This window comes from Lissotriton helveticus, chromosome 3_1 (genome assembly GCF_964261635.1).
Source record: "Lissotriton helveticus chromosome 3_1, aLisHel1.1, whole genome shotgun sequence".
NCBI classification, from domain to species: domain Eukaryota; kingdom Metazoa; phylum Chordata; class Amphibia; order Caudata; family Salamandridae; genus Lissotriton; species Lissotriton helveticus.
The window spans coordinates 2,091,977,598-2,092,003,822 of record NC_136061.1 but is presented as its reverse complement, the minus strand read 5'-3'; the positions used below and the strand labels follow the sequence as shown (position 1 = coordinate 2,092,003,822).

The window sequence follows — 26,225 nt, the reverse complement described above, 5'->3', positions numbered from 1 at the left end:
AAGAAGTGAAAATGGTGGTCTATTGTGCAGGGGTGTTGGTGAGGGACTCTAGCGGTAGCCGGACGTGGATAAAAAACAAGTTGCTTCTGAGTGATTTGTGCAAGCTAGTGGAGAGTTCCGTTACCGCGCAAGTGAAGTTGTAGTTGACGAAAAGGTGTAAGGCATTGTCTCTCGACATGACGGAATATTTACCTTAAAGCTCAGTATAATCTTGGCGATTATGTCTGGACTGGTATGCAATTTTTAGATCATTATGTCATAGAGAGACTGAAGGAAAGAGAAACAAAAAAAGGAGAAGAATATAATGATTATCAATGGAGAGGAGGAAAAAATCAGGGAACACAATCTAAAAGGGGCCATGACATCCATTCGGTAAAATAGATGGTTGCAAAAACACGCGGTTTCCTTACCGATGTTTTGAGTATCAGTGACTAAAAATAGTATCCGTACGTTCTTTACGAGTAGTCACGAAGAAGTTACTAGCTATCAAGCAGTCAGCCTGGTAGTTTGTCAGGAATCTTCCTTTCTGTTTAGGGGCAGTGAAAAGAAGAGAAAGGAGAAAAGCGAAACTCATTGTAATTCCTGACAATTCTAAGCGCGTAGTAGCGCGTTGCTCACAAAGTGCACACTATTGCACATATGCTGTAAGCGAGGGTATAAATAGGCAAAGTACCTGATTATTTTTGTGCGTTAGGTGGAAACCGGGAGGGGATCCTTCTGGTCGCGAGTGCACTGGAAACGGGTGCGTTTCTAGTCAGGCGGTGCGCTATAAATGGAAAGCAAGAGCACGAGTTAGCTCTCAGAGAGTCCGGGTCTGTATGTTAGCAGAACAAACATTTGTGAAGGGTAGCAGATGGCTCAAGAACTGTGAAGCTGCTTACCCGTATTACGGTCTCCCTCCTCTTTAGGTTCCCGGTCGCCGTCTCTCGGTACGGACACGTGACCGAGTGGGAGGGGTCGTTTTATAGAGTATATTAGACATCAAAGACGTCTAGTTGGCAGTCATTTTTGGAGAAAAAGAATCCGCCATCTTGGATTGGTCAAGTAGTGCGGACATAGAATGTATTTGCACCGAGGCATCCACAGTTGATTGACCTCATGGGGAAACATGATAATAACCTTAGAGTACGAAAAAATCGTATCTGTGGCTGGTTATGGTGCGCGAATATCAACGATCTTGGAGTGTTTAAAAAATAAAAGGTAAAAATTGACATTGAAAGGGAATTCGTGTCTCTGTTACACGGAATTAATAAATCAAATGTAAGCCGGCAGAGACGTGTTTCATTTCACCTATCTTACGGAGGTGAAAGTGAAAAGATACGAGAGTGTCCGTTTTACCGTTAATCCTTGTGTCTGTTTGTTTATGGATACTAAGGAGTATAAATCTCTAAAAACCCCCTCAATTGTTTCTCTATAGTGACAGATTGGGTGCCTCCACGTTACTTTCAAAAACCACTAGACCTTAATTGTGTACATATTTCTGTCTACCACACCATGGACAGAGACAAAGCAGCGGCAGATCTCTTTGAGAACCTGGCCAAAGGCATGCCCACACACCAGGCATCTGCCACGGCAGGTCCTGCACGCATAGAGGGTCTGCGAGACAAGTTCTTCAAACTTGAAAAACTAAAAAAACAGGAAAACTCCCGTTGGTGGGACGGAGTAACCCTGAAACACTATCTTAAACTCAAATTAGTTCCCAGAGGTCTACGATCCAACATCTTTCCAACCTACGACGACTTGGACCGAGATCTCATGATTAAATGGGAAGACTCACTTAATCAGAACTCTATTACGCTAATAGACATTCTCATCGAGAGTGCTGATCGTAAGACCGCCCTACTGCGAACTGAAATCTCTGTTGTTGAACAAGAGATCAAAGACCTGAACAAACCTGAGGCCACAGTGAAGAATTACACCCTACTGGATGAGATTCTTCTTAAACATCAATCCGAAATCCAAAGTAGGAAGGCACGTCAAATCAAAAGGGATGAGGAAGACTACAAGAACGGCAGGATATATACTTTTGACCGCAAGTATGATTCCCTGATTTCAAAACCGAAGGCAGGATCACAGACTGGGAGGTCCACCACCACTAACTCTGCCAGTTCCAGCACCACCTCTCTGAGTTCTACCGGACTCAGCGACATAGAGAATGAGATCCTAGCTAATGCAGAACCTAATAACTCAACCTTTTTTTTAGAGATGCAGAGAGTAAGGAGAGGCAACAGGGCTCAACCACCAAGGGCCGCTACAGACCCAAACCCCATAGGGGGAAACGCAGGAACAAGCGAGGAATATCGCAGGAAACTGAGGTCAGGAACACAGAGAAAGTAGATGCAGCAGCTGACACCGTACAAGTCATTAACCTTTCCTCACTTCCTTTGACACCAGATATGATTTCCTTACTCAGCAGAGGTTTGAACTTTAATCCCTATGCCACTGGTGACATATGCCAAACCAAAATAGACGTTTTCAAGTTCATACGAAATCTTAAACTTAAGAAACATTTTGCTGGATCACAAGAGCTGCAGAAAGAACCTAGACAAATTCCTAATGTTTTTGACAATGTACCTTTGACCATTAAAGATGTGCAAATTACACACCTGCTTCTGTCTCTGACTGACAGGGAAGATAGTCCACTCGAAATGGAAAGGCTCCTTGAGGAGCTTGATGTCGAGACCGACTACAGTATTACTAGTGGCCTCAAAAGCAGATCCAAATGGACTCCTACACTGGCGGGTGGTAATAACATTGACAAATTCCATAGACACGTCCTTGAGGATCTGAATAGCACCAACATCAGAAAGTTGAACACCAAATTCAAGTATAGAGACAACTTGACCAAGGGGGAACGGTTAGCACTCTCTACCCTTACCGACAACCAAAACATTATCATCAGGGAAGCGGACAAAGGGGGTAATGTGGTGGTCATGGACCGGACTGACTACAACAGTGAGGTCCTTGGCCAACTCAGCGACTCCTCTTGTTATGAGCCAATTGACCATAACCCAATGGGTCCACTTACAATACTGTTAAATGGACTCCTATTGAACTGGAAACAATCTGGTCTACTGGATGACAATGAGTACATGTATCTTAAAGTCTTTAGACCCACATATCCGTGGCTCTATACCTTACCTAAAGTCCACAAGAACCTACCTTTTCCACCCGGCAGACCAATAGTTTCGGGGATTGGGGGCCCCACTGAACGAATTGCAGAATATGTAGATATCTTTTTGGGACCTCTAGTTAAGAATCTCCCTTCTTTCATACAAGACTCGAAACACATACTGAACATCATGTCTGACCTGGAGTGGGGACAAGACACCAGATTGGTAACCTTAGATGTGGTGTCCCTGTACACCAGCATCAATCCTGAAATAGGCATCGATGCCATCACCAAACTACTTTCCAACAGACCGGCCTCACTATGGGCACACACCAACATGTTGATACACATGATGAAAATTATCTTAGAGAACAACTTCTTCATCTTCGACCGGAACTGGTACAGACAAAAGAAGGGAGTAGCCATGGGCTCGAAATTTTCACCCTCCTTCGCCAATCTCTTTATGGGAGCATTGGAGACTGACCTTATCTGGGGCACCAAAGGCAGACCTTATATCGACTCCATAATCTACTGGGGGAGATACATTGACGATTGCTTTCTCCTGTGGTCAGGATCCGAGGAACTTCTTCATTCCTTCTTCGAGTATCTGAACAATAACCTGTGGGAGATTAGCTTTACCATGCGCCACAGCCTTACTAATATTGAATTCCTAGATCTCGAATTCTACGTGAAGGAGAACCATTTGCATTCTAGACTGTTCAGGAAACCCACTGCCTGCAACTCTATTCTCCATGCCTCTAGCTTTCACCCAGAGCACCAGCTACGCTCCATCCCCTATGGAGAATTTCTAAGGGCTAAACGTAATTGCAGTGAGACTTTGGAATTCAACAACTGCATTATGAGCATGAAAGACAGATTTCAGAAGAGAGGGTATTCGAGCTCATCCCTGCTAAAAGCAGAGAAAAAAACCAGAGTCATCCCTAGACCAGATTGTCTGAAGACACGCACGGAGGTTGAGTCCTCTGGACATCAGATTAGACTCATCACAGAATATAATGCATTAAACTATCACATCAAAAAGAGCTTCAACAAACATTGGAAAATCTTAACAGATGATCCTGTTCTCAAAGAATTTCTTCCTAACAGACCATCAATCACATACAGAAAGGGCTTCACCCTGAGAAACAAATTGAGCCCTACAGTCCCCCACAAAACAGCGGCTCAGGACTGGCTATCAACACGTGGTCTAGGCTTCCACAAATGTGGTTTTTGCACCATGTGTATCTGGGGCAAACACGGTACTAAAACCTTCACAGGCCCGGATGGTACCACCTACAAAATCAAACATAACATCAATTGTCTGACCAAATTTGTGGTATATATTATTGAATGCCAGTGTGGCAAGATCTATGTGGGCAGCACCATCAGGGCTTTCAAAGAAAGACTTTCCGAACACATAAGGGCTATACAAAGGAGAGACCCCAAATACCCGGTAGCTTTACATGTAGCGGAATGCCAACCACTGGGGGACGATATCAAAGTTCGTGTCTTCGGAATAGATGTGATTCCCCTCGACATCAGAGGGGGTAACCGCGAATTGAAGCTCAGGCGTAGGGAGGCTACCTGGATCATGCGTTTACAATGCGTGGAACGGGGGCTCAACTATGACCCTGAGCTTCAATTCTTCCTGGGCGACTAGCCAGCCGTCTGGGGGATCCTTCTTTCAGGTAAACCGACTGAACCCATCTGATGTATGAGCAGCTAGGCACTCACAGTGTCACACACAGACACTGCTAGACATGATGACTATGCACCAGAATGAAGAATATTAACACAAACTGTTTGCAATGTATGATCTTAACATTCGTTATACCATGCAAAAAGGTTTTGGACTTACACCGATGTATAATTCTTTGTATCTTCTTTGTGTCTGTTAAATTTCCACATCATGTAACAAATGAGATCGTAACTGTTTTGGTACTAAGTAAAAAAATTCTAGTTGCTCACGAACATATGGTGACAGGGGGGCACCGTCACTTTAAGAGCCATCACAATCACTTGAGAACACCAAATATAACACAACAGGCCACGGAGCATGCTTAGATCTAACCACTTGGATCACTAAGGTTCACTATCAATACTGCACCCATTTCTCAGTGCTCGCGATTTGTACACCTACGATGAATCTCATGACGCGCCCTCTGTTCTTCTATACTCCTTAGTATCCATAAACAAACAGACACAAGGATTAACGGTAAAACGGACACTCTCGTATCTTTTCACTTTCACCTCCGTAAGATAGGTGAAATGAAACACGTCTCTGCCGGCTTACATTTGATTTATTAATTCCGTGTAACAGAGACACGAATTCCCTTTCAATGTCAATTTTTACCTTTTATTTTTTAAACACTCCAAGATCGTTGATATTCGCGCACCATAACCAGCCACAGATACGATTTTTTCGTACTCTAAGGTTATTATCATGTTTCCCCATGAGGTCAATCAACTGTGGATGCCTCGGTGCAAATACATTCTATGTCCGCACTACTTGACCAATCCAAGATGGCGGATTCTTTTTCTCCAAAAATGACTGCCAACTAGACGTCTTTGATGTCTAATATACTCTATAAAACGACCCCTCCCACTCGGTCACGTGTCCGTACCGAGAGACGGCGACCGGGAACCTAAAGAGGAGGGAGACCGTAATACGGGTAAGCAGCTTCACAGTTCTTGAGCCATCTGCTACCCTTCACAAATGTTTGTTCTGCTAACATACAGACCCGGACTCTCTGAGAGCTAACTCGTGCTCTTGCTTTCCATTTATAGCGCACCGCCTGACTAGAAACGCACCCGTTTCCAGTGCACTCGCGACCAGAAGGATCCCCTCCCGGTTTCCACCTAACGCACAAAAATAATCAGGTACTTTGCCTATTTATACCCTCGCTTACAGCATATGTGCAATAGTGTGCACTTTGTGAGCAACGCGCTACTACGCGCTTAGAATTGTCAGGAATTACAATGAGTTTCGCTTTTCTCCTTTCTCTTCTTTTCACTGCCCCTAAACAGAAAGGAAGATTCCTGACAAACTACCAGGCTGACTGCTTGATAGCTAGTAACTTCTTCGTGACTACTCGTAAAGAACGTACGGATACTATTTTTAGTCACTGATACTCAAAACATCGGTAAGGAAACCGCGTGTTTTTGCAACCATCTATTTTACCGAATGGATGTCATGGCCCCTTTTAGATTGTGTTCCCTGATTTTTTCCTCCTCTCCATTGATAATCATTATATTCTTCTCCTTTTTTTGTTTCTCTTTCCTTCAGTCTCTCTATGACATAATGATCTAAAAATTGCATACCAGTCCAGACATAATCGCCAAGATTATACTGAGCTTTAAGGTAAATATTCCGTCATGTCGAGAGACAATGCCTTACCCCTTTTCGTCAACTACAACTTCACTTGCGCGGTAACGGAACTCTCCACTAGCTTGCACAAATCACTCAGAAGCAACTTGTTTTTTATCCACGTCCGGCTACCGCTAGAGTCCCTCACCAACACCCCTGCACAATAGACCACCATTTTCACTTCTTACGCGACCCACCCCCGCTCGATCCCTTAAAGTGCAAGATCACCGTGTTTGAGTGACATGTAATCACACACTGTAGCACTGTGCCACGAAATTGCACGGCAATAGACCGCCACCTAAGGGCAACCACCCACAGCCCTGGAGAGTCACACTTCCTAAGTATGTGGCCTCATCACTATAAATGACCACCATGCGCCAACCCAGACGCACCGCACTACTGCATGTTGGCTGCACTTTGTCACCATTTGCAGTATGCGACCTAGACTAACTGCATAAGTAAATTTGCATATGTCATTCTTGTATCATCAGCCCTGAAGAGTCGTGTTGACTCAACTGCACACGACGAAACACGTGTCGGCTGGCTTTGTATGACATTTCAAGAGTCTGGAGAAAATAAACATCTTCGTGCTGTAACCAAGAAAACACCAAAGAATCTGCTTCTGTCTCTATGAATAATTATCAGTCATTGTACTGTGTGTATGTTAAAATACTGTAGTAGCGAGAGCACAACTGTATATATTTGCTTAGTCTCTTGACTTTTTTAGACGGTTAAGGGTGTTTTTCCGCCTGCTCTTCACGCACTACATACCTACGTGTCAATTCTAACCCTGTAACGTATAACTGAGGTAGCGCGCACCGATAATCTAAATCTCTAAAAACCCCCTCAATTGTTTCTCTATAGTGACAGATTGGGTGCCTCCACGTTACTTTCAAAAACCACTAGACCTTAATTGTGTACATATTTCTGTCTACCACACCATGGACAGAGACAAAGCAGCGGCAGATCTCTTTGAGAACCTGGCCAAAGGCATGCCCACACACCAGGCATCTGCCACGGCAGGTCCTGCACGCATAGAGGGTCTGCGAGACAAGTTCTTCAAACTTGAAAAACTAAAAAAACAGGAAAACTCCCGTTGGTGGGACGGAGTAACCCTGAAACACTATCTTAAACTCAAATTAGTTCCCAGAGGTCTACGATCCAACATCTTTCCAACCTACGACGACTTGGACCGAGATCTCATGATTAAATGGGAAGACTCACTTAATCAGAACTCTATTACGCTAATAGACATTCTCATCGAGAGTGCTGATCGTAAGACCGCCCTACTGCGAACTGAAATCTCTGTTGTTGAACAAGAGATCAAAGACCTGAACAAACCTGAGGCCACAGTGAAGAATTACACCCTACTGGATGAGATTCTTCTTAAACATCAATCCGAAATCCAAAGTAGGAAGGCACGTCAAATCAAAAGGGATGAGGAAGACTACAAGAACGGCAGGATATATACTTTTGACCGCAAGTATGATTCCCTGATTTCAAAACCGAAGGCAGGATCACAGACTGGGAGGTCCACCACCACTAACTCTGCCAGTTCCAGCACCACCTCTCTGAGTTCTACCGGACTCAGCGACATAGAGAATGAGATCCTAGCTAATGCAGAACCTAATAACTCAACCTTTTTTTTAGAGATGCAGAGAGTAAGGAGAGGCAACAGGGCTCAACCACCAAGGGCCGCTACAGACCCAAACCCCATAGGGGGAAACGCAGGAACAAGCGAGGAATATCGCAGGAAACTGAGGTCAGGAACACAGAGAAAGTAGATGCAGCAGCTGACACCGTACAAGTCATTAACCTTTCCTCACTTCCTTTGACACCAGATATGATTTCCTTACTCAGCAGAGGTTTGAACTTTAATCCCTATGCCACTGGTGACATATGCCAAACCAAAATAGACGTTTTCAAGTTCATACGAAATCTTAAACTTAAGAAACATTTTGCTGGATCACAAGAGCTGCAGAAAGAACCTAGACAAATTCCTAATGTTTTTGACAATGTACCTTTGACCATTAAAGATGTGCAAATTACACACCTGCTTCTGTCTCTGACTAACAGGGAAGATAGTCCACTCGAAATGGAAAGGCTCCTTGAGGAGCTTGATGTCGAGACCGACTACAGTATTACTAGTGGCCTCAAAAGCAGATCCAAATGGACTCCTACACTGGCGGGTGGTAATAACATTGACAAATTCCATAGACACGTCCTTGAGGATCTGAATAGCACCAACATCAGAAAGTTGAACACCAAATTCAAGTATAGAGACAACTTGACCAAGGGGGAACGGTTAGCACTCTCTACCCTTACCGACAACCAAAACATTATCATCAGGGAAGCGGACAAAGGGGGTAATGTGGTGGTCATGGACCGGACTGACTACAACAGTGAGGTCCTTGGCCAACTCAGCGACTCCTCTTGTTATGAGCCAATTGACCATAACCCAATGGGTCCACTTACAATACTGTTAAATGGACTCCTATTGAACTGGAAACAATCTGGTCTACTGGATGACAATGAGTACATGTATCTTAAAGTCTTTAGACCCACATATCCGTGGCTCTATACCTTACCTAAAGTCCACAAGAACCTACCTTTTCCACCCGGCAGACCAATAGTTTCGGGGATTGGGGGCCCCACTGAACGAATTGCAGAATATGTAGATATCTTTTTGGGACCTCTAGTTAAGAATCTCCCTTCTTTCATACAAGACTCGAAACACATACTGAACATCATGTCTGACCTGGAGTGGCGACAAGACACCAGATTGGTAACCTTAGATGTGGTGTCCCTGTACACCAGCATCAATCCTGAAATAGGCATCGATGCCATCACCAAACTACTTTCCAACAGACCGGCCTCACTATGGGCACACACCAACATGTTGATACACATGATGAAAATTATCTTAGAGAACAACTTCTTCATCTTCGACCGGAACTGGTACAGACAAAAGAAGGGAGTAGCCATGGGCTCGAAATTTTCACCCTCCTTCGCCAATCTCTTTATGGGAGCATTGGAGACTGACCTTATCTGGGGCACCAAAGGCAGACCTTATATCGACTCCATAATCTACTGGGGGAGATACATTGACGATTGCTTTCTCCTGTGGTCAGGATCCGAGGAACTTCTTCATTCCTTCTTCGAGTATCTGAACAATAACCTGTGGGAGATTAGCTTTACCATGCGCCACAGCCTTACTAATATTGAATTCCTAGATCTCGAATTCTACGTGAAGGAGAACCATTTGCATTCTAGACTGTTCAGGAAACCCACTGCCTGCAACTCTATTCTCCATGCCTCTAGCTTTCACCCAGAGCACCAGCTACGCTCCATCCCCTATGGAGAATTTCTAAGGGCTAAACGTAATTGCAGTGAGACTTTGGAATTCAACAACTGCATTATGAGCATGAAAGACAGATTTCAGAAGAGAGGGTATTCGAGCTCATCCCTGCTAAAAGCAGAGAAAAAAACCAGAGTCATCCCTAGACCAGATTGTCTGAAGACACGCACGGAGGTTGAGTCCTCTGGACATCAGATTAGACTCATCACAGAATATAATGCATTAAACTATCACATCAAAAAGAGCTTCAACAAACATTGGAAAATCTTAACAGATGATCCTGTTCTCAAAGAATTTCTTCCTAACAGACCATCAATCACATACAGAAAGGGCTTCACCCTGAGAAACAAATTGAGCCCTACAGTCCCCCACAAAACAGCGGCTCAGGACTGGCTATCAACACGTGGTCTAGGCTTCCACAAATGTGGTTTTTGCACCATGTGTATCTGGGGCAAACACGGTACTAAAACCTTCACAGGCCCGGATGGTACCACCTACAAAATCAAACATAACATCAATTGTCTGACCAAATTTGTGGTATATATTATTGAATGCCAGTGTGGCAAGATCTATGTGGGCAGCACCATCAGGGCTTTCAAAGAAAGACTTTCCGAACACATAAGGGCTATACAAAGGAGAGACCCCAAATACCCGGTAGCTTTACATGTAGCGGAATGCCAACCACTGGGGGACGATATCAAAGTTCGTGTCTTCGGAATAGATGTGATTCCCCTCGACATCAGAGGGGGTAACCGCGAATTGAAGCTCAGGCGTAGGGAGGCTACCTGGATCATGCGTTTACAATGCGTGGAACGGGGGCTCAACTATGACCCTGAGCTTCAATTCTTCCTGGGCGACTAGCCAGCCGTCTGGGGGATCCTTCTTTCAGGTAAACCGACTGAACCCATCTGATGTATGAGCAGCTAGGCACTCACAGTGTCACACACAGACACTGCTAGACATGATGACTATGCACCAGAATGAAGAATATTAACACAAACTGTTTGCAATGTATGATCTTAACATTCGTTATACCATGCAAAAAGGTTTTGGACTTACACCGATGTATAATTCTTTGTATCTTCTTTGTGTCTGTTAAATTTCCACATCATGTAACAAATGAGATCGTAACTGTTTTGGTACTAAGTAAAAAAATTCTAGTTGCTCACGAACATATGGTGACAGGGGGGCACCGTCACTTTAAGAGCCATCACAATCACTTGAGAACACCAAATATAACACAACAGGCCACGGAGCATGCTTAGATCTAACCACTTGGATCACTAAGGTTCACTATCAATACTGCACCCATTTCTCAGTGCTCGCGATTTGTACACCTACGATGAATCTCATGACGCGCCCTCTGTTCTTCTATACTCCTTAGTATCCATAAACAAACAGACACAAGGATTAACGGTAAAACGGACACTCTCGTATCTTTTCACTTTCACCTCCGTAAGATAGGTGAAATGAAACACGTCTCTGCCGGCTTACATTTGATTTATTAATTCCGTGTAACAGAGACACGAATTCCCTTTCAATGTCAATTTTTACCTTTTATTTTTTAAACACTCCAAGATCGTTGATATTCGCGCACCATAACCAGCCACAGATACGATTTTTTCGTACTCTAAGGTTATTATCATGTTTCCCCATGAGGTCAATCAACTGTGGATGCCTCGGTGCAAATACATTCTATGTCCGCACTACTTGACCAATCCAAGATGGCGGATTCTTTTTCTCCAAAAATGACTGCCAACTAGACGTCTTTGATGTCTAATATACTCTATAAAACGACCCCTCCCACTCGGTCACGTGTCCGTACCGAGAGACGGCGACCGGGAACCTAAAGAGGAGGGAGACCGTAATACGGGTAAGCAGCTTCACAGTTCTTGAGCCATCTGCTACCCTTCACAAATGTTTGTTCTGCTAACATACAGACCCGGACTCTCTGAGAGCTAACTCGTGCTCTTGCTTTCCATTTATAGCGCACCGCCTGACTAGAAACGCACCCGTTTCCAGTGCACTCGCGACCAGAAGGATCCCCTCCCGGTTTCCACCTAACGCACAAAAATAATCAGGTACTTTGCCTATTTATACCCTCGCTTACAGCATATGTGCAATAGTGTGCACTTTGTGAGCAACGCGCTACTACGCGCTTAGAATTGTCAGGAATTACAATGAGTTTCGCTTTTCTCCTTTCTCTTCTTTTCACTGCCCCTAAACAGAAAGGAAGATTCCTGACAAACTACCAGGCTGACTGCTTGATAGCTAGTAACTTCTTCGTGACTACTCGTAAAGAACGTACGGATACTATTTTTAGTCACTGATACTCAAAACATCGGTAAGGAAACCGCGTGTTTTTGCAACCATCTATTTTACCGAATGGATGTCATGGCCCCTTTTAGATTGTGTTCCCTGATTTTTTCCTCCTCTCCATTGATAATCATTATATTCTTCTCCTTTTTTTGTTTCTCTTTCCTTCAGTCTCTCTATGACATAATGATCTAAAAATTGCATACCAGTCCAGACATAATCGCCAAGATTATACTGAGCTTTAAGGTAAATATTCCGTCATGTCGAGAGACAATGCCTTACCCCTTTTCGTCAACTACAACTTCACTTGCGCGGTAACGGAACTCTCCACTAGCTTGCACAAATCACTCAGAAGCAACTTGTTTTTTATCCACGTCCGGCTACCGCTAGAGTCCCTCACCAACACCCCTGCACAATAGACCACCATTTTCACTTCTTACGCGACCCACCCCCGCTCGATCCCTTAAAGTGCAAGATCACCGTGTTTGAGTGACATGTAATCACACACTGTAGCACTGTGCCACGAAATTGCACGGCAATAGACCGCCACCTAAGGGCAACCACCCACAGCCCTGGAGAGTCACACTTCCTAAGTATGTGGCCTCATCACTATAAATGACCACCATGCGCCAACCCAGACGCACCGCACTACTGCATGTTGGCTGCACTTTGTCACCATTTGCAGTATGCGACCTAGACTAACTGCATAAGTAAATTTGCATATGTCATTCTTGTATCATCAGCCCTGAAGAGTCGTGTTGACTCAACTGCACACGACGAAACACGTGTCGGCTGGCTTTGTATGACATTTCAAGAGTCTGGAGAAAATAAACATCTTCGTGCTGTAACCAAGAAAACACCAAAGAATCTGCTTCTGTCTCTATGAATAATTATCAGTCATTGTACTGTGTGTATGTTAAAATACTGTAGTAGCGAGAGCACAACTGTATATATTTGCTTAGTCTCTTGACTTTTTTAGACGGTTAAGGGTGTTTTTCCGCCTGCTCTTCACGCACTACATACCTACGTGTCAATTCTAACCCTGTAACGTATAACTGAGGTAGCGCGCACCGATAATCTAAATCTCTAAAAACCCCCTCAATTGTTTCTCTATAGTGACAGATTGGGTGCCTCCACGTTACTTTCAAAAACCACTAGACCTTAATTGTGTACATATTTCTGTCTACCACACCATGGACAGAGACAAAGCAGCGGCAGATCTCTTTGAGAACCTGGCCAAAGGCATGCCCACACACCAGGCATCTGCCACGGCAGGTCCTGCACGCATAGAGGGTCTGCGAGACAAGTTCTTCAAACTTGAAAAACTAAAAAAACAGGAAAACTCCCGTTGGTGGGACGGAGTAACCCTGAAACACTATCTTAAACTCAAATTAGTTCCCAGAGGTCTACGATCCAACATCTTTCCAACCTACGACGACTTGGACCGAGATCTCATGATTAAATGGGAAGACTCACTTAATCAGAACTCTATTACGCTAATAGACATTCTCATCGAGAGTGCTGATCGTAAGACCGCCCTACTGCGAACTGAAATCTCTGTTGTTGAACAAGAGATCAAAGACCTGAACAAACCTGAGGCCACAGTGAAGAATTACACCCTACTGGATGAGATTCTTCTTAAACATCAATCCGAAATCCAAAGTAGGAAGGCACGTCAAATCAAAAGGGATGAGGAAGACTACAAGAACGGCAGGATATATACTTTTGACCGCAAGTATGATTCCCTGATTTCAAAACCGAAGGCAGGATCACAGACTGGGAGGTCCACCACCACTAACTCTGCCAGTTCCAGCACCACCTCTCTGAGTTCTACCGGACTCAGCGACATAGAGAATGAGATCCTAGCTAATGCAGAACCTAATAACTCAACCTTTTTTTTAGAGATGCAGAGAGTAAGGAGAGGCAACAGGGCTCAACCACCAAGGGCCGCTACAGACCCAAACCCCATAGGGGGAAACGCAGGAACAAGCGAGGAATATCGCAGGAAACTGAGGTCAGGAACACAGAGAAAGTAGATGCAGCAGCTGACACCGTACAAGTCATTAACCTTTCCTCACTTCCTTTGACACCAGATATGATTTCCTTACTCAGCAGAGGTTTGAACTTTAATCCCTATGCCACTGGTGACATATGCCAAACCAAAATAGACGTTTTCAAGTTCATACGAAATCTTAAACTTAAGAAACATTTTGCTGGATCACAAGAGCTGCAGAAAGAACCTAGACAAATTCCTAATGTTTTTGACAATGTACCTTTGACCATTAAAGATGTGCAAATTACACACCTGCTTCTGTCTCTGACTAACAGGGAAGATAGTCCACTCGAAATGGAAAGGCTCCTTGAGGAGCTTGATGTCGAGACCGACTACAGTATTACTAGTGGCCTCAAAAGCAGATCCAAATGGACTCCTACACTGGCGGGTGGTAATAACATTGACAAATTCCATAGACACGTCCTTGAGGATCTGAATAGCACCAACATCAGAAAGTTGAACACCAAATTCAAGTATAGAGACAACTTGACCAAGGGGGAACGGTTAGCACTCTCTACCCTTACCGACAACCAAAACATTATCATCAGGGAAGCGGACAAAGGGGGTAATGTGGTGGTCATGGACCGGACTGACTACAACAGTGAGGTCCTTGGCCAACTCAGCGACTCCTCTTGTTATGAGCCAATTGACCATAACCCAATGGGTCCACTTACAATACTGTTAAATGGACTCCTATTGAACTGGAAACAATCTGGTCTACTGGATGACAATGAGTACATGTATCTTAAAGTCTTTAGACCCACATATCCGTGGCTCTATACCTTACCTAAAGTCCACAAGAACCTACCTTTTCCACCCGGCAGACCAATAGTTTCGGGGATTGGGGGCCCCACTGAACGAATTGCAGAATATGTAGATATCTTTTTGGGACCTCTAGTTAAGAATCTCCCTTCTTTCATACAAGACTCGAAACACATACTGAACATCATGTCTGACCTGGAGTGGCGACAAGACACCAGATTGGTAACCTTAGATGTGGTGTCCCTGTACACCAGCATCAATCCTGAAATAGGCATCGATGCCATCACCAAACTACTTTCCAACAGACCGGCCTCACTATGGGCACACACCAACATGTTGATACACATGATGAAAATTATCTTAGAGAACAACTTCTTCATCTTCGACCGGAACTGGTACAGACAAAAGAAGGGAGTAGCCATGGGCTCGAAATTTTCACCCTCCTTCGCCAATCTCTTTATGGGAGCATTGGAGACTGACCTTATCTGGGGCACCAAAGGCAGACCTTATATCGACTCCATAATCTACTGGGGGAGATACATTGACGATTGCTTTCTCCTGTGGTCAGGATCCGAGGAACTTCTTCATTCCTTCTTCGAGTATCTGAACAATAACCTGTGGGAGATTAGCTTTACCATGCGCCACAGCCTTACTAATATTGAATTCCTAGATCTCGAATTCTACGTGAAGGAGAACCATTTGCATTCTAGACTGTTCAGGAAACCCACTGCCTGCAACTCTATTCTCCATGCCTCTAGCTTTCACCCAGAGCACCAGCTACGCTCCATCCCCTATGGAGAATTTCTAAGGGCTAAACGTAATTGCAGTGAGACTTTGGAATTCAACAACTGCATTATGAGCATGAAAGACAGATTTCAGAAGAGAGGGTATTCGAGCTCATCCCTGCTAAAAGCAGAGAAAAAAACCAGAGTCATCCCTAGACCAGATTGTCTGAAGACACGCACGGAGGTTGAGTCCTCTGGACATCAGATTAGACTCATCACAGAATATAATGCATTAAACTATCACATCAAAAAGAGCTTCAACAAACATTGGAAAATCTTAACAGATGATCCTGTTCTCAAAGAATTTCTTCCTAACAGACCATCAATCACATACAGAAAGGGCTTCACCCTGAGAAACAAATTGAGCCCTACAGTCCCCCACAAAACAGCGGCTCAGGACTGGCTATCAACACGTGGTCTAGGCTTCCACAAATGTGGTTTTTGCACCATGTGTATCTGGGGCAAACACGGTACTAAAACCTTCACAGGCCCGGATGGTACCACCTACAAAATCAAACATAACATCAATTGTCTGACCAAATTTGTGGTATATATTATTGAATGCCAGTGTGGCAAGATCTATGTGGGCAGCACCATCAGGGCTTTCAAAGAAAGACTTTCCGAACACATAAGGGCTATACAAAGGAGAGACCCCAAATACCCGGTAGCTTTACATGTAGCGGAATGCCAACCACTGGGGGACGATATCAAAGTTCGTGTCTTCGGAATAGATGTGATTCCCCTCGACATCAGAGGGGGTAACCGCGAATTGAAGCTCAGGCGTAGGGAGGCTACCTGGATCATGCGTTTACAATGCGTGGAACGGGGGCTCAACTATGACCCTGAGCTTCAATTCTTCCTGGGCGACTAGCCAGCCGTCTGGGGGATCCTTCTTTCAGGTAAACCGACTGAACCCATCTGATGTATGAGCAGCTAGGCACTCACAGTGTCACACACAGACACTGCTAGACATGATGACTATGCACCAGAATGAAGAATATTAACACAAACTGTTTGCAATGTATGATCTTAACATTCGTTATACCATGCAAAAAGGTTTTGGACTTACACCGATGTATAATTCTTTGTATCTTCTTTGTGTCTGTTAAATTTCCACATCATGTAACAAATGAGATCGTAACTGTTTTGGTACTAAGTAAAAAAATTCTAGTTGCTCACGAACATATGGTGACAGGGGGGCACCGTCACTTTAAGAGCCATCACAATCACTTGAGAACACCAAATATAACACAACAGGCCACGGAGCATGCTTAGATCTAACCACTTGGATCACTAAGGTTCACTATCAATACTGCACCCATTTCTCAGTGCTCGCGATTTGTACACCTACGATGAATCTCATGACGCGCCCTCTGTTCTTCTATACTCCTTAGTATCCATAAACAAACAGACACAAGGATTAACGGTAAAACGGACACTCTCGTATCTTTTCACTTTCACCTCCGTAAGATAGGTGAAATGAAACACGTCTCTGCCGGCTTACATTTGATTTATTAATTCCGTGTAACAGAGACACGAATTCCCTTTCAATGTCAATTTTTACCTTTTATTTTTTAAACACTCCAAGATCGTTGATATTCGCGCACCATAACCAGCCACAGATACGATTTTTTCGTACTCTAAGGTTATTATCATGTTTCCCCATGAGGTCAATCAACTGTGGATGCCTCGGTGCAAATACATTCTATGTCCGCACTACTTGACCAATCCAAGATGGCGGATTCTTTTTCTCCAAAAATGACTGCCAACTAGACGTCTTTGATGTCTAATATACTCTATAAAACGACCCCTCCCACTCGGTCACGTGTCCGTACCGAGAGACGGCGACCGGGAACCTAAAGAGGAGGGAGACCGTAATACGGGTAAGCAGCTTCACAGTTCTTGAGCCATCTGCTACCCTTCACAAATGTTTGTTCTGCTAACATACAGACCCGGACTCTCTGAGAGCTAACTCGTGCTCTTGCTTTCCATTTATAGCGCACCGCCTGACTAGAAACGCACCCGTTTCCAGTGCACTCGCGACCAGAAGGATCCCCTCCCGGTTTCCACCTAACGCACAAAAATAATCAGGTACTTTGCCTATTTATACCCTCGCTTACAGCATATGTGCAATAGTGTGCACTTTGTGAGCAACGCGCTACTACGCGCTTAGAATTGTCAGGAATTACAATGAGTTTCGCTTTTCTCCTTTCTCTTCTTTTCACTGCCCCTAAACAGAAAGGAAGATTCCTGACAAACTACCAGGCTGACTGCTTGATAGCTAGTAACTTCTTCGTGACTACTCGTAAAGAACGTACGGATACTATTTTTAGTCACTGATACTCAAAACATCGGTAAGGAAACCGCGTGTTTTTGCAACCATCTATTTTACCGAATGGATGTCATGGCCCCTTTTAGATTGTGTTCCCTGATTTTTTCCTCCTCTCCATTGATAATCATTATATTCTTCTCCTTTTTTTGTTTCTCTTTCCTTCAGTCTCTCTATGACATAATGATCTAAAAATTGCATACCAGTCCAGACATAATCGCCAAGATTATACTGAGCTTTAAGGTAAATATTCCGTCATGTCGAGAGACAATGCCTTACCCCTTTTCGTCAACTACAACTTCACTTGCGCGGTAACGGAACTCTCCACTAGCTTGCACAAATCACTCAGAAGCAACTTGTTTTTTATCCACGTCCGGCTACCGCTAGAGTCCCTCACCAACACCCCTGCACAATAGACCACCATTTTCACTTCTTACGCGACCCACCCCCGCTCGATCCCTTAAAGTGCAAGATCACCGTGTTTGAGTGACATGTAATCACACACTGTAGCACTGTGCCACGAAATTGCACGGCAATAGACCGCCACCTAAGGGCAACCACCCACAGCCCTGGAGAGTCACACTTCCTAAGTATGTGGCCTCATCACTATAAATGACCACCATGCGCCAACCCAGACGCACCGCACTACTGCATGTTGGCTGCACTTTGTTACCATTTGCAGTATGCGACCTAGACTAACTGCATAAGTAAATTTGCATATGTCATTCTTGTATCATCAGCCCTGAAGAGTCGTGTTGACTCAACTGCACACGACGAAACACGTGTCGGCTGGCTTTGTATGACATTTCAAGAGTCTGGAGAAAATAAACATCTTCGTGCTGTAACCAAGAAAACACCAAAGAATCTGCTTCTGTCTCTATGAATAATTATCAGTCATTGTACTGTGTGTATGTTAAAATACTGTAGTAGCGAGAGCACAACTGTATATATTTGCTTAGTCTCTTGACTTTTTTAGACGGTTAAGGGTGTTTTTCCGCCTGCTCTTCACGCACTACATACCTACGTGTCAATTCTAACCCTGTAACGTATAACTGAGGTAGCGCGCCCCGATAATCTAAATCTCTAAAAACCCCCTCAATTGTTTTTTTATCAATCTAGAACTCAAGTTATTTAGTGGTCTTAATCACTCATTTACTCTGGTAATTTGCTGGGCTGATGTCAACGAGAATGGCGACTCTGATCACTTGATCAGTTTTGGGGTGATCAAAATATTGGGGAGCAGTATACTACTGGCGTTCAGCTCTCACAATGGCCTCAAGCACTGCCACCGACCATTAACGGACAGTGCTCCTTTGCTCTCAGGGTAGGTTTCTGTTACTGAAATTCCAATATATGTATGCAGATAACTGGAGGAGCTAGCATAAGGAAAACAAGCACTGGCAAATCAATAGATCTGCATTTTAAATCCTGACTGAACTTTGAAAAAAAAACTTTCGAAATGGGAAAAAAAGAAACACGAACGCTTTCTTCTGCCTCTGCTACTTTTCCCACCCAATCAAAAAAAGCTGAATGGCGAAGCAGCTGGTCTAGTCGGTTTCGTTTACTAGTCAGTATACATTTTCAACATTCAGCACCTCATTTGTGGGTTTGTTTAGTGGCAGGTCTCCCTTCTGTAATGGATGACCTACCCCACACAGGGGCTGGGATAACTTCCTGCATCACATAGGACTTACCAATTATGATTGCTGTAGATTTAATTTCCGGGTCAAATGGGCAGCGTCCCTTCCCGTCCTCCAAGACCGGATTCCCTTCACTGTCCTTCACGAGGGAGAAATCCTGTATCCTCTGCCGAGGGGGAAAAATACATATGTCTAAGTTATTGGCTAAATGCCGGAAAATTGTAACATTTAATGTCCCTTTAGTTGGAACGCTTTGCATAGCATGCTATTTAACTTTGACCATTACTTTCATATATAAACCCAGGTGCTTTGTATCAGCATGCCGTCAGAGTTAGCTATGAGTGCGCCCCCGCCCCCAAGGTATTTGTGCGTCTGTTATTCAGCCGCGCATTTAATGCATCAGCAGGTAACGCCTAGATGTTTCTGCTGGCCTGAGCAGGGGCGGCTCTAGGCGCATGGCGGCCCTGGGCAGGGAGCGTAGGTAGGGGGCCCCAGAAGAGAGGGTCCGGGCGGGGCGGAGCGAGGAGGCCAGTGAAGAGGGGGGGGGGGGGGGAGGGGGAGGGTCGGGGTGTTTGGAAGTGGAACAAAGCCGGAGGCCGCCAAATCTCTGCCAGGAGCCACCACGCAAATATGTATCCATCCTCAGAGGATTATTATATTAAGGATATATATTGGCTTGGTGGCCCCTGGGGTTTGGTGTGCAGGTGCACAGCTTGCACATGCCTAAGGCCGCCCCTGGCCTGAGATGCGCATGCACACGTGCATCTGCGCGTGAACAGTGCTTTAGGAGTGGTCTATATTCCAAACTCACAGGGTGGACTGCGAGAGGGCGATGAATAGGGCTTCGTGGCACAGGAGTGGGCAGGTACAGGCAAGGCAGAAAATGGGCACCGAACGCCTGGAGCGGCTGCCCATAGATGGAGCACTGTTCAGAGCCGCGAGAGAGTCAATGAGGCCGAAGCGCTGCTTGTTCTCTGTGTGGGAAGCAGCGCTAAGCACAGCCGGCGTGCCAGGCATTGGTATAAAACACGCATAGTGACGGAGCCAGTTCCTGGGTGTGATCTGTGGCTGGATATCTTATGCACACATGTAGCATGTTTTTTTTTAAAGTGGTGAGGGCATACTCTTGGTCTCCCTTTGGGACTGCAGTTGGAATGTGTTCTCTTGCTCAAAGGAAACCCGAACCACCCCTGCTCCAAATGGGCGCTGGTTAATGCATTTCAAGGAGAACGTGATGCCCCCTTCTGTAGACAGCCTTTTATCAGCCTCATTCTCTTAATTGCTTTGGCTTCTTACTTTGTAACAAACAAAGAAAACTATATTAAGTATTCAAAGTAACACGTTCAGTGCAAGACATCGGTCGAAAATAAAGGGCTAACATGACAGATAAGAAGGATACAGAGGGGAGTTCTGCTCCCTCGGTTTCAGTGACGCGCACAATTAATAATCAAGAAAGGTTCTGATTAAGGGTGCGGAAGCCAAGTCTGAATGGTTGTTAGTAGCAGCTAAAGGCTTATGTCAGGTTTGCCAAATTAGGCCAGGCCTTGGGGCCAGACTCAGCCCTTTGGGCCCACCCTCTGCTATGTCCATTCTCAGGGTGAAGAATGTCAATAAGCGGTAGTCAAGGGTAGAAGATGCTACCCATTGTTTTTCATAAGTGTCCCTGGCACTGCCCTTCTTATCCCTGGTGTCAAGGGTTGCAGATGTAGTCAGAAAAACATGAAAACAAGACTTTAAATGCTCTTTATACTTTTTGTAGCTCCATCTCTTGCCACTTCTCCAGCCCCTTGGCAACGGCAGGAGGCCGGGGGAGGCAAAAGTTAGGAGAGGTTGAGGGCTTGGTCAGGTTTGCATGGCGGCCATTTCCTACTCTGTTTAATCACTTAAGGAGAGCAATCAGTGGTTCAGCCTTCCTGCCAGTTCATCCTCCAGACACCTCTTTGGTATCGAGGTAGAAGGAGGATTGCCCATATAGGAGCAAGCCAGGCCAGACCAGGTCTATTTGGATGCTAATGGTGGCCAGGTGTTGAGCTCTCCACACCACACACCATGATCTGGCATTTATTCCAGACAACCTTTGGTCTGTTAAAAAGCACACCAAAATAACAAAGAGAGTTTTACCAAAGGAAAGAGAACCGGTTTATGAACGACGGGAGCCGTCACTAGGGCGCTCCTAGGTTAATGTTAATGTTAATGTGGAACACCTTTCCTCTTGAGATCAGGGCCTGCTCGGACCTCATGTCATTCAGGAAAGCCTTAAAAACATGGCTCTTTAGACAAGCTTTTCACTAAATCCCCTCTATTCACGTCCCAGGTGTCGCTCTCTGTTTTTCTTAGCGCCAGGAAACCAATCGGTGGCAGTGCGCTCAATAAATATTTTTTAACATTAACTAGGGCGCTCCTAGGTACGCTGATCTGCAGAATAGTGAAGTGAAAACTACTTGGAATTCAATGTGAGAAGTTTGTATCAATTCAATGTGAGAAGTTTGCAACACAAAATTAACAATGGCCATTCGTCTCCCAAAGAGACCTAACCCAAAAACCAATGTGCCTCTAGCTAATCTGGTTGTCACCTTATTGATTCACTAGCACAGTTGTGTGTCTGATCTTCAATATTTGAATGATTTTAATATATAATGGTTGTATGTAGATGCATCTCCCATGAATATCTTGATAATCTGGCAGAGATCCGGCCCTCTGAGCTTGCGTTGGACACCCCTAGCCTAACCCATCACAGGTCTGATCCGTCTGCCAATCACTTCATCACAACGTCTAAACTAGGGTGGCAAACCTTAGTCACTCGGGTTTTACTCTCCACCTAATTGTGTGGTAAAAGTGGGGTTAAAGTTAAACCATGGATGACCACGTATAAGCAATAGACACTCAGTGTTTGTCCATGAATGTGAAAGCAGAGTAACAACCCTACACCATCACAAGGCGACCCTAAAATCCCCTTGCACCATTCTCTCTTCACATACCACATTCACACAGTTAGTATACTGGCAGAGATTCTTTACCTAAGCTGTGCCCAACACTCTGCCTTCTTCTTGGTCAAATTACTTCCAGGCATGCCTAGCTTGCCTTAGGGTAGCTGTGCTGCATGGGAGTTTTAAATGGCAGGGGCATTCTGACTTCTGTGCCCAGCTGCTGTTTCTCCCTATGCCTGTAAGGTTCACTATGGTCTTTTCTTTTCACATGTGCCCCTTGCAACTGTATAACGCGTTACTCTGCATGCTCAACATTATGCATGTATTTAAGTAGGTTTAGGGATACTTACAATATAGCTGCATATAGGGCTGAATGCATACGTTCCACAGGTATATAGGTGCGTGCTGTTCAGCTGCAAGAGAATCTTGATGTAATTTTGACAATCCCGCTGAAAATATAATAAAAAAAACATTCTTATTGTGTTACTTCGGGTCCAGTGAAATTCACAACGAAGCTCAAATAAATACAAACACTCCAACATAGAAAACAGGAAATAAAGGGCAAATTAAGCTGTAAACTTTTTTTTTAAATATAGAACCTATGCGCTGCCACAGTCGAAGCTGGTGCTTTTTGTAACTGCAGGAAGGTTGAAAATGTGTCAAAATAATTCACTATACTCTTTTCCAAGCGCTACCTCTTTTGCTCAATGGAGTTCCTGTGTAATGTATTTCCTGTATAAGTGTCTATGTCTCTCGGGCCTTCATTACCTAGAACAGCCTGCCTCAACACATGACATATGATGAAATGGAGGAGGGTTCTTCCAAAAACCTACATCCTCTTTTAACAGGAACTCTCTGTCACGGAGGCGGGATCTTTCAAGCAACCACATCCTATTTCAGCAGTAAATCACTGTGACAAAATGTATGCTCTTTGAAAGCAAGATGCAAAGCAAAACGTTTCAACCTACCAAGGTAGCAAAACCTGCCAGGGTAAGGTTATGGTGGTGAATTATTTCTATATTTGCAAAATATTAAGACCCACCTTTATTGAATGCAGAGTTTATTGTGGTTTTCCCTGCTTTTGGGCCTTTGTCCTCTTACAACATTCAGAGTCCATTCTGTGATTTGACGATGACATTGGCAAATGGAGTCCAGCCTCCCACACTCTAGAAAACCCACGTTTATGACACTCATTCCTGGTGGATGTCGCAGATAGTTCCACACCTCTCTCAAAGCCCACAACCCGTGACAAATACACACATTATTGGTGGAACGGCACCAGGTGAAAGGGTATCCCACACAGAGATAGGACTCACCTGTAGGTCTTTCCCTTTGGAAGAACACCGCTTCTTTTTCTCTGCATCAGCACTCCACAATAACTATACATGAAGAAATGGAGTTGGTTAGTAACTTTCAAAGGGAAAACAAAGAAAAAAGCGTATTCTCGAGAAGCTGAGAGGGACCAAAGAGGGAATGACAATCTCAAATACTGCTATAGTAGCCTTTAGCCGATACAATCATATACATACACATTTATCTTTCTATCTATCTATGCAAATTTATGGTGTAGGCTGTGAATATCGCAGGCAGAATATCAACGGGACAGAATATGACAAGAATATCGAGGAACAAAATATCGAAAGGTAAGTTTCTATACATATATGAGGAGTCACAAATTGTATACACAGCCACAACGTTCCAATGAATCTATTGATGATTTCATAGTGAGATTAAGGGAACTATCAGCAAAGTGTGAGTTTGGACAGATGCAGGAAGAAATGATAAGGGATCAATTAATTGTGCAATGTGCTTGCAAAAAGACTCAAGAAAGGCTATGGGCTGCAAGTAATCCAACACTAAAGGACGCAATAGCCATTGCCAAGGTCGTGGAGGAGTCAGAAAAATGTATGAGGGAGATGAAAATCACTACCAATAAAGTAAAAGATGATGATGTAGCAGTCTTAGATGATGACAATGATGCAGTTAATGCTGTAAAAGGTAAACATCAGTATGGAGCTGTTGCAAGCGCAAAGAATCGTTTTCAGAAACAATGGAACAGACCGCCTGCAAAAGGTGTTGTGAAACAGTGCACAAGATGTGGAAGTAGCTACCATCTAGCTGACTCAAAATTGTGTTTTGCAGTAGGAAAAGATTGTTTAAAGTGTGGCAAGAGAGGACATCTGGCAAGAATGTGTAAGCAGCAAGGAAGTAAAGTCAATGCCGTGGAAGAAACGCAAAGCTCATATAGAGTTATAGTTGTCGATGGTGGACAAGAGGTTGTAGGAGTGGTAGGAGATGAGCGCAAGAAGGTGAGGCCTAAAGCACATTTCGAAATAAACGGCAAGAAAGTATCGCTAATGGTGGATACAGGATCACTCTACACTATTGTTCCTCTAGTTCTGTTTGAAGAGACATGGCCAGAAACTGTCTTATCAAAAATGGATGTAGCATTGAAATGTTACCAGGGAAACTACATAAGCGTCTTAGGATGTTTAGATGCTGACATTTGTTTTCAAGGAAGAGCCACACAAGGGAAAATGTATGTGGCTGAGGAAGGTCCGCCAATATTGGGTTGGCCACACCAATTTGACCTGGGTATAAAAGTTAACCCAACATTAGATTTTCCAGGGTTGGCTATTGATAATCGGACTTTGGATGCCATTTTGGAAAAATATAAGAATGTTTTTGAGAACAGATTGGGTCAATTCATAGGATACGAACATGAGATAAAGTTGAGGAAGAATTCTGTTCCAGTAAAACATGTAGCAAGAAGAGTTCCTATAGCAGCAAGAGGAAAAGTGAAAGAAATTATACAACAATTATTAGATGACAAAGTGATAGAACCGGTTGAGGCTACAGATTGGTTGTCTCCAGTGGTTATTACCAAGAAGGCAGATGGTTCACTAAGATTCTGTGTGGACTTAAGAAGTTTAAATCAGAATGTTATCATGGACAGATTCCCGCTGCCTAACATTAACGAGTTAGTGTTGATGTTAAATGGTGCAAAGTTTTTTACAAAACTGGATATGCGAAGTGCATATCATCAGGTCACCTTAAAATCACAGTCTAGGAATTTGACATCGTTTATTACTGGCAAGGGAACATTTCAATTTTGTAGGCTTCTATTTGGGCTATGTTCAGCAGCGAGCATATTTCAACGGTTGATGAGCACAATTCTTGCAGGTGTGAAGAAAGCAGTGGTATTTCAATCTGACATGTTGGTGTTTGGGGCGACTGAAGAGGAACATAATTTGTCTTTGGTAAAAGTTCTAGGATGCATGGATAAGGCAGGGTTGACATTGCGTAGGGAGAAATTTAAGTTTTTAGCCAGTGAAGTTCAGTATCTAGGTCACTTAGTCACAAGTGAAGGAATCAAACCTAAAGAGAATTTGGTAAGTGCTATTGTAAATACACAAGCTCCGCATGATAGAGATTCCTTAAGATCCTTTATGGGTCTTGTGGAATATTACGCAAAGTTTGTGTTGGATTTTGCTCAGAAATCAGAGCCATTGAGAGAGTTGTTGAGACGTGGAAGGAAGTTTGTTTGGATGGAACAGCAGCAAAAAGCTTTTGATT

At 44.0% G+C, this 26,225-nt stretch overlaps 1 protein-coding gene across 2 annotated transcripts in view; it reads right to left on the bottom strand.

The window, feature by feature from the left end:
* Positions 1 to 26,225, bottom strand: part of SEMA4B (semaphorin 4B) — a 198,480-nt gene that overhangs the window by 58,212 nt on the left and 114,043 nt on the right. For both annotated transcript variants that reach the window (XM_078683247.1, XM_078683244.1), the window contains 3 exons: positions 23,966 to 24,028; positions 23,000 to 23,098; positions 19,777 to 19,888 (listed from right to left, as the gene is read on the bottom strand). In XM_078683247.1, the coding sequence (XP_078539373.1) occupies positions 19,777 to 19,888; positions 23,000 to 23,098; positions 23,966 to 24,028 (274 nt within the window). The remainder of the gene's footprint in view (positions 1 to 19,776; positions 19,889 to 22,999; positions 23,099 to 23,965; positions 24,029 to 26,225) is intronic.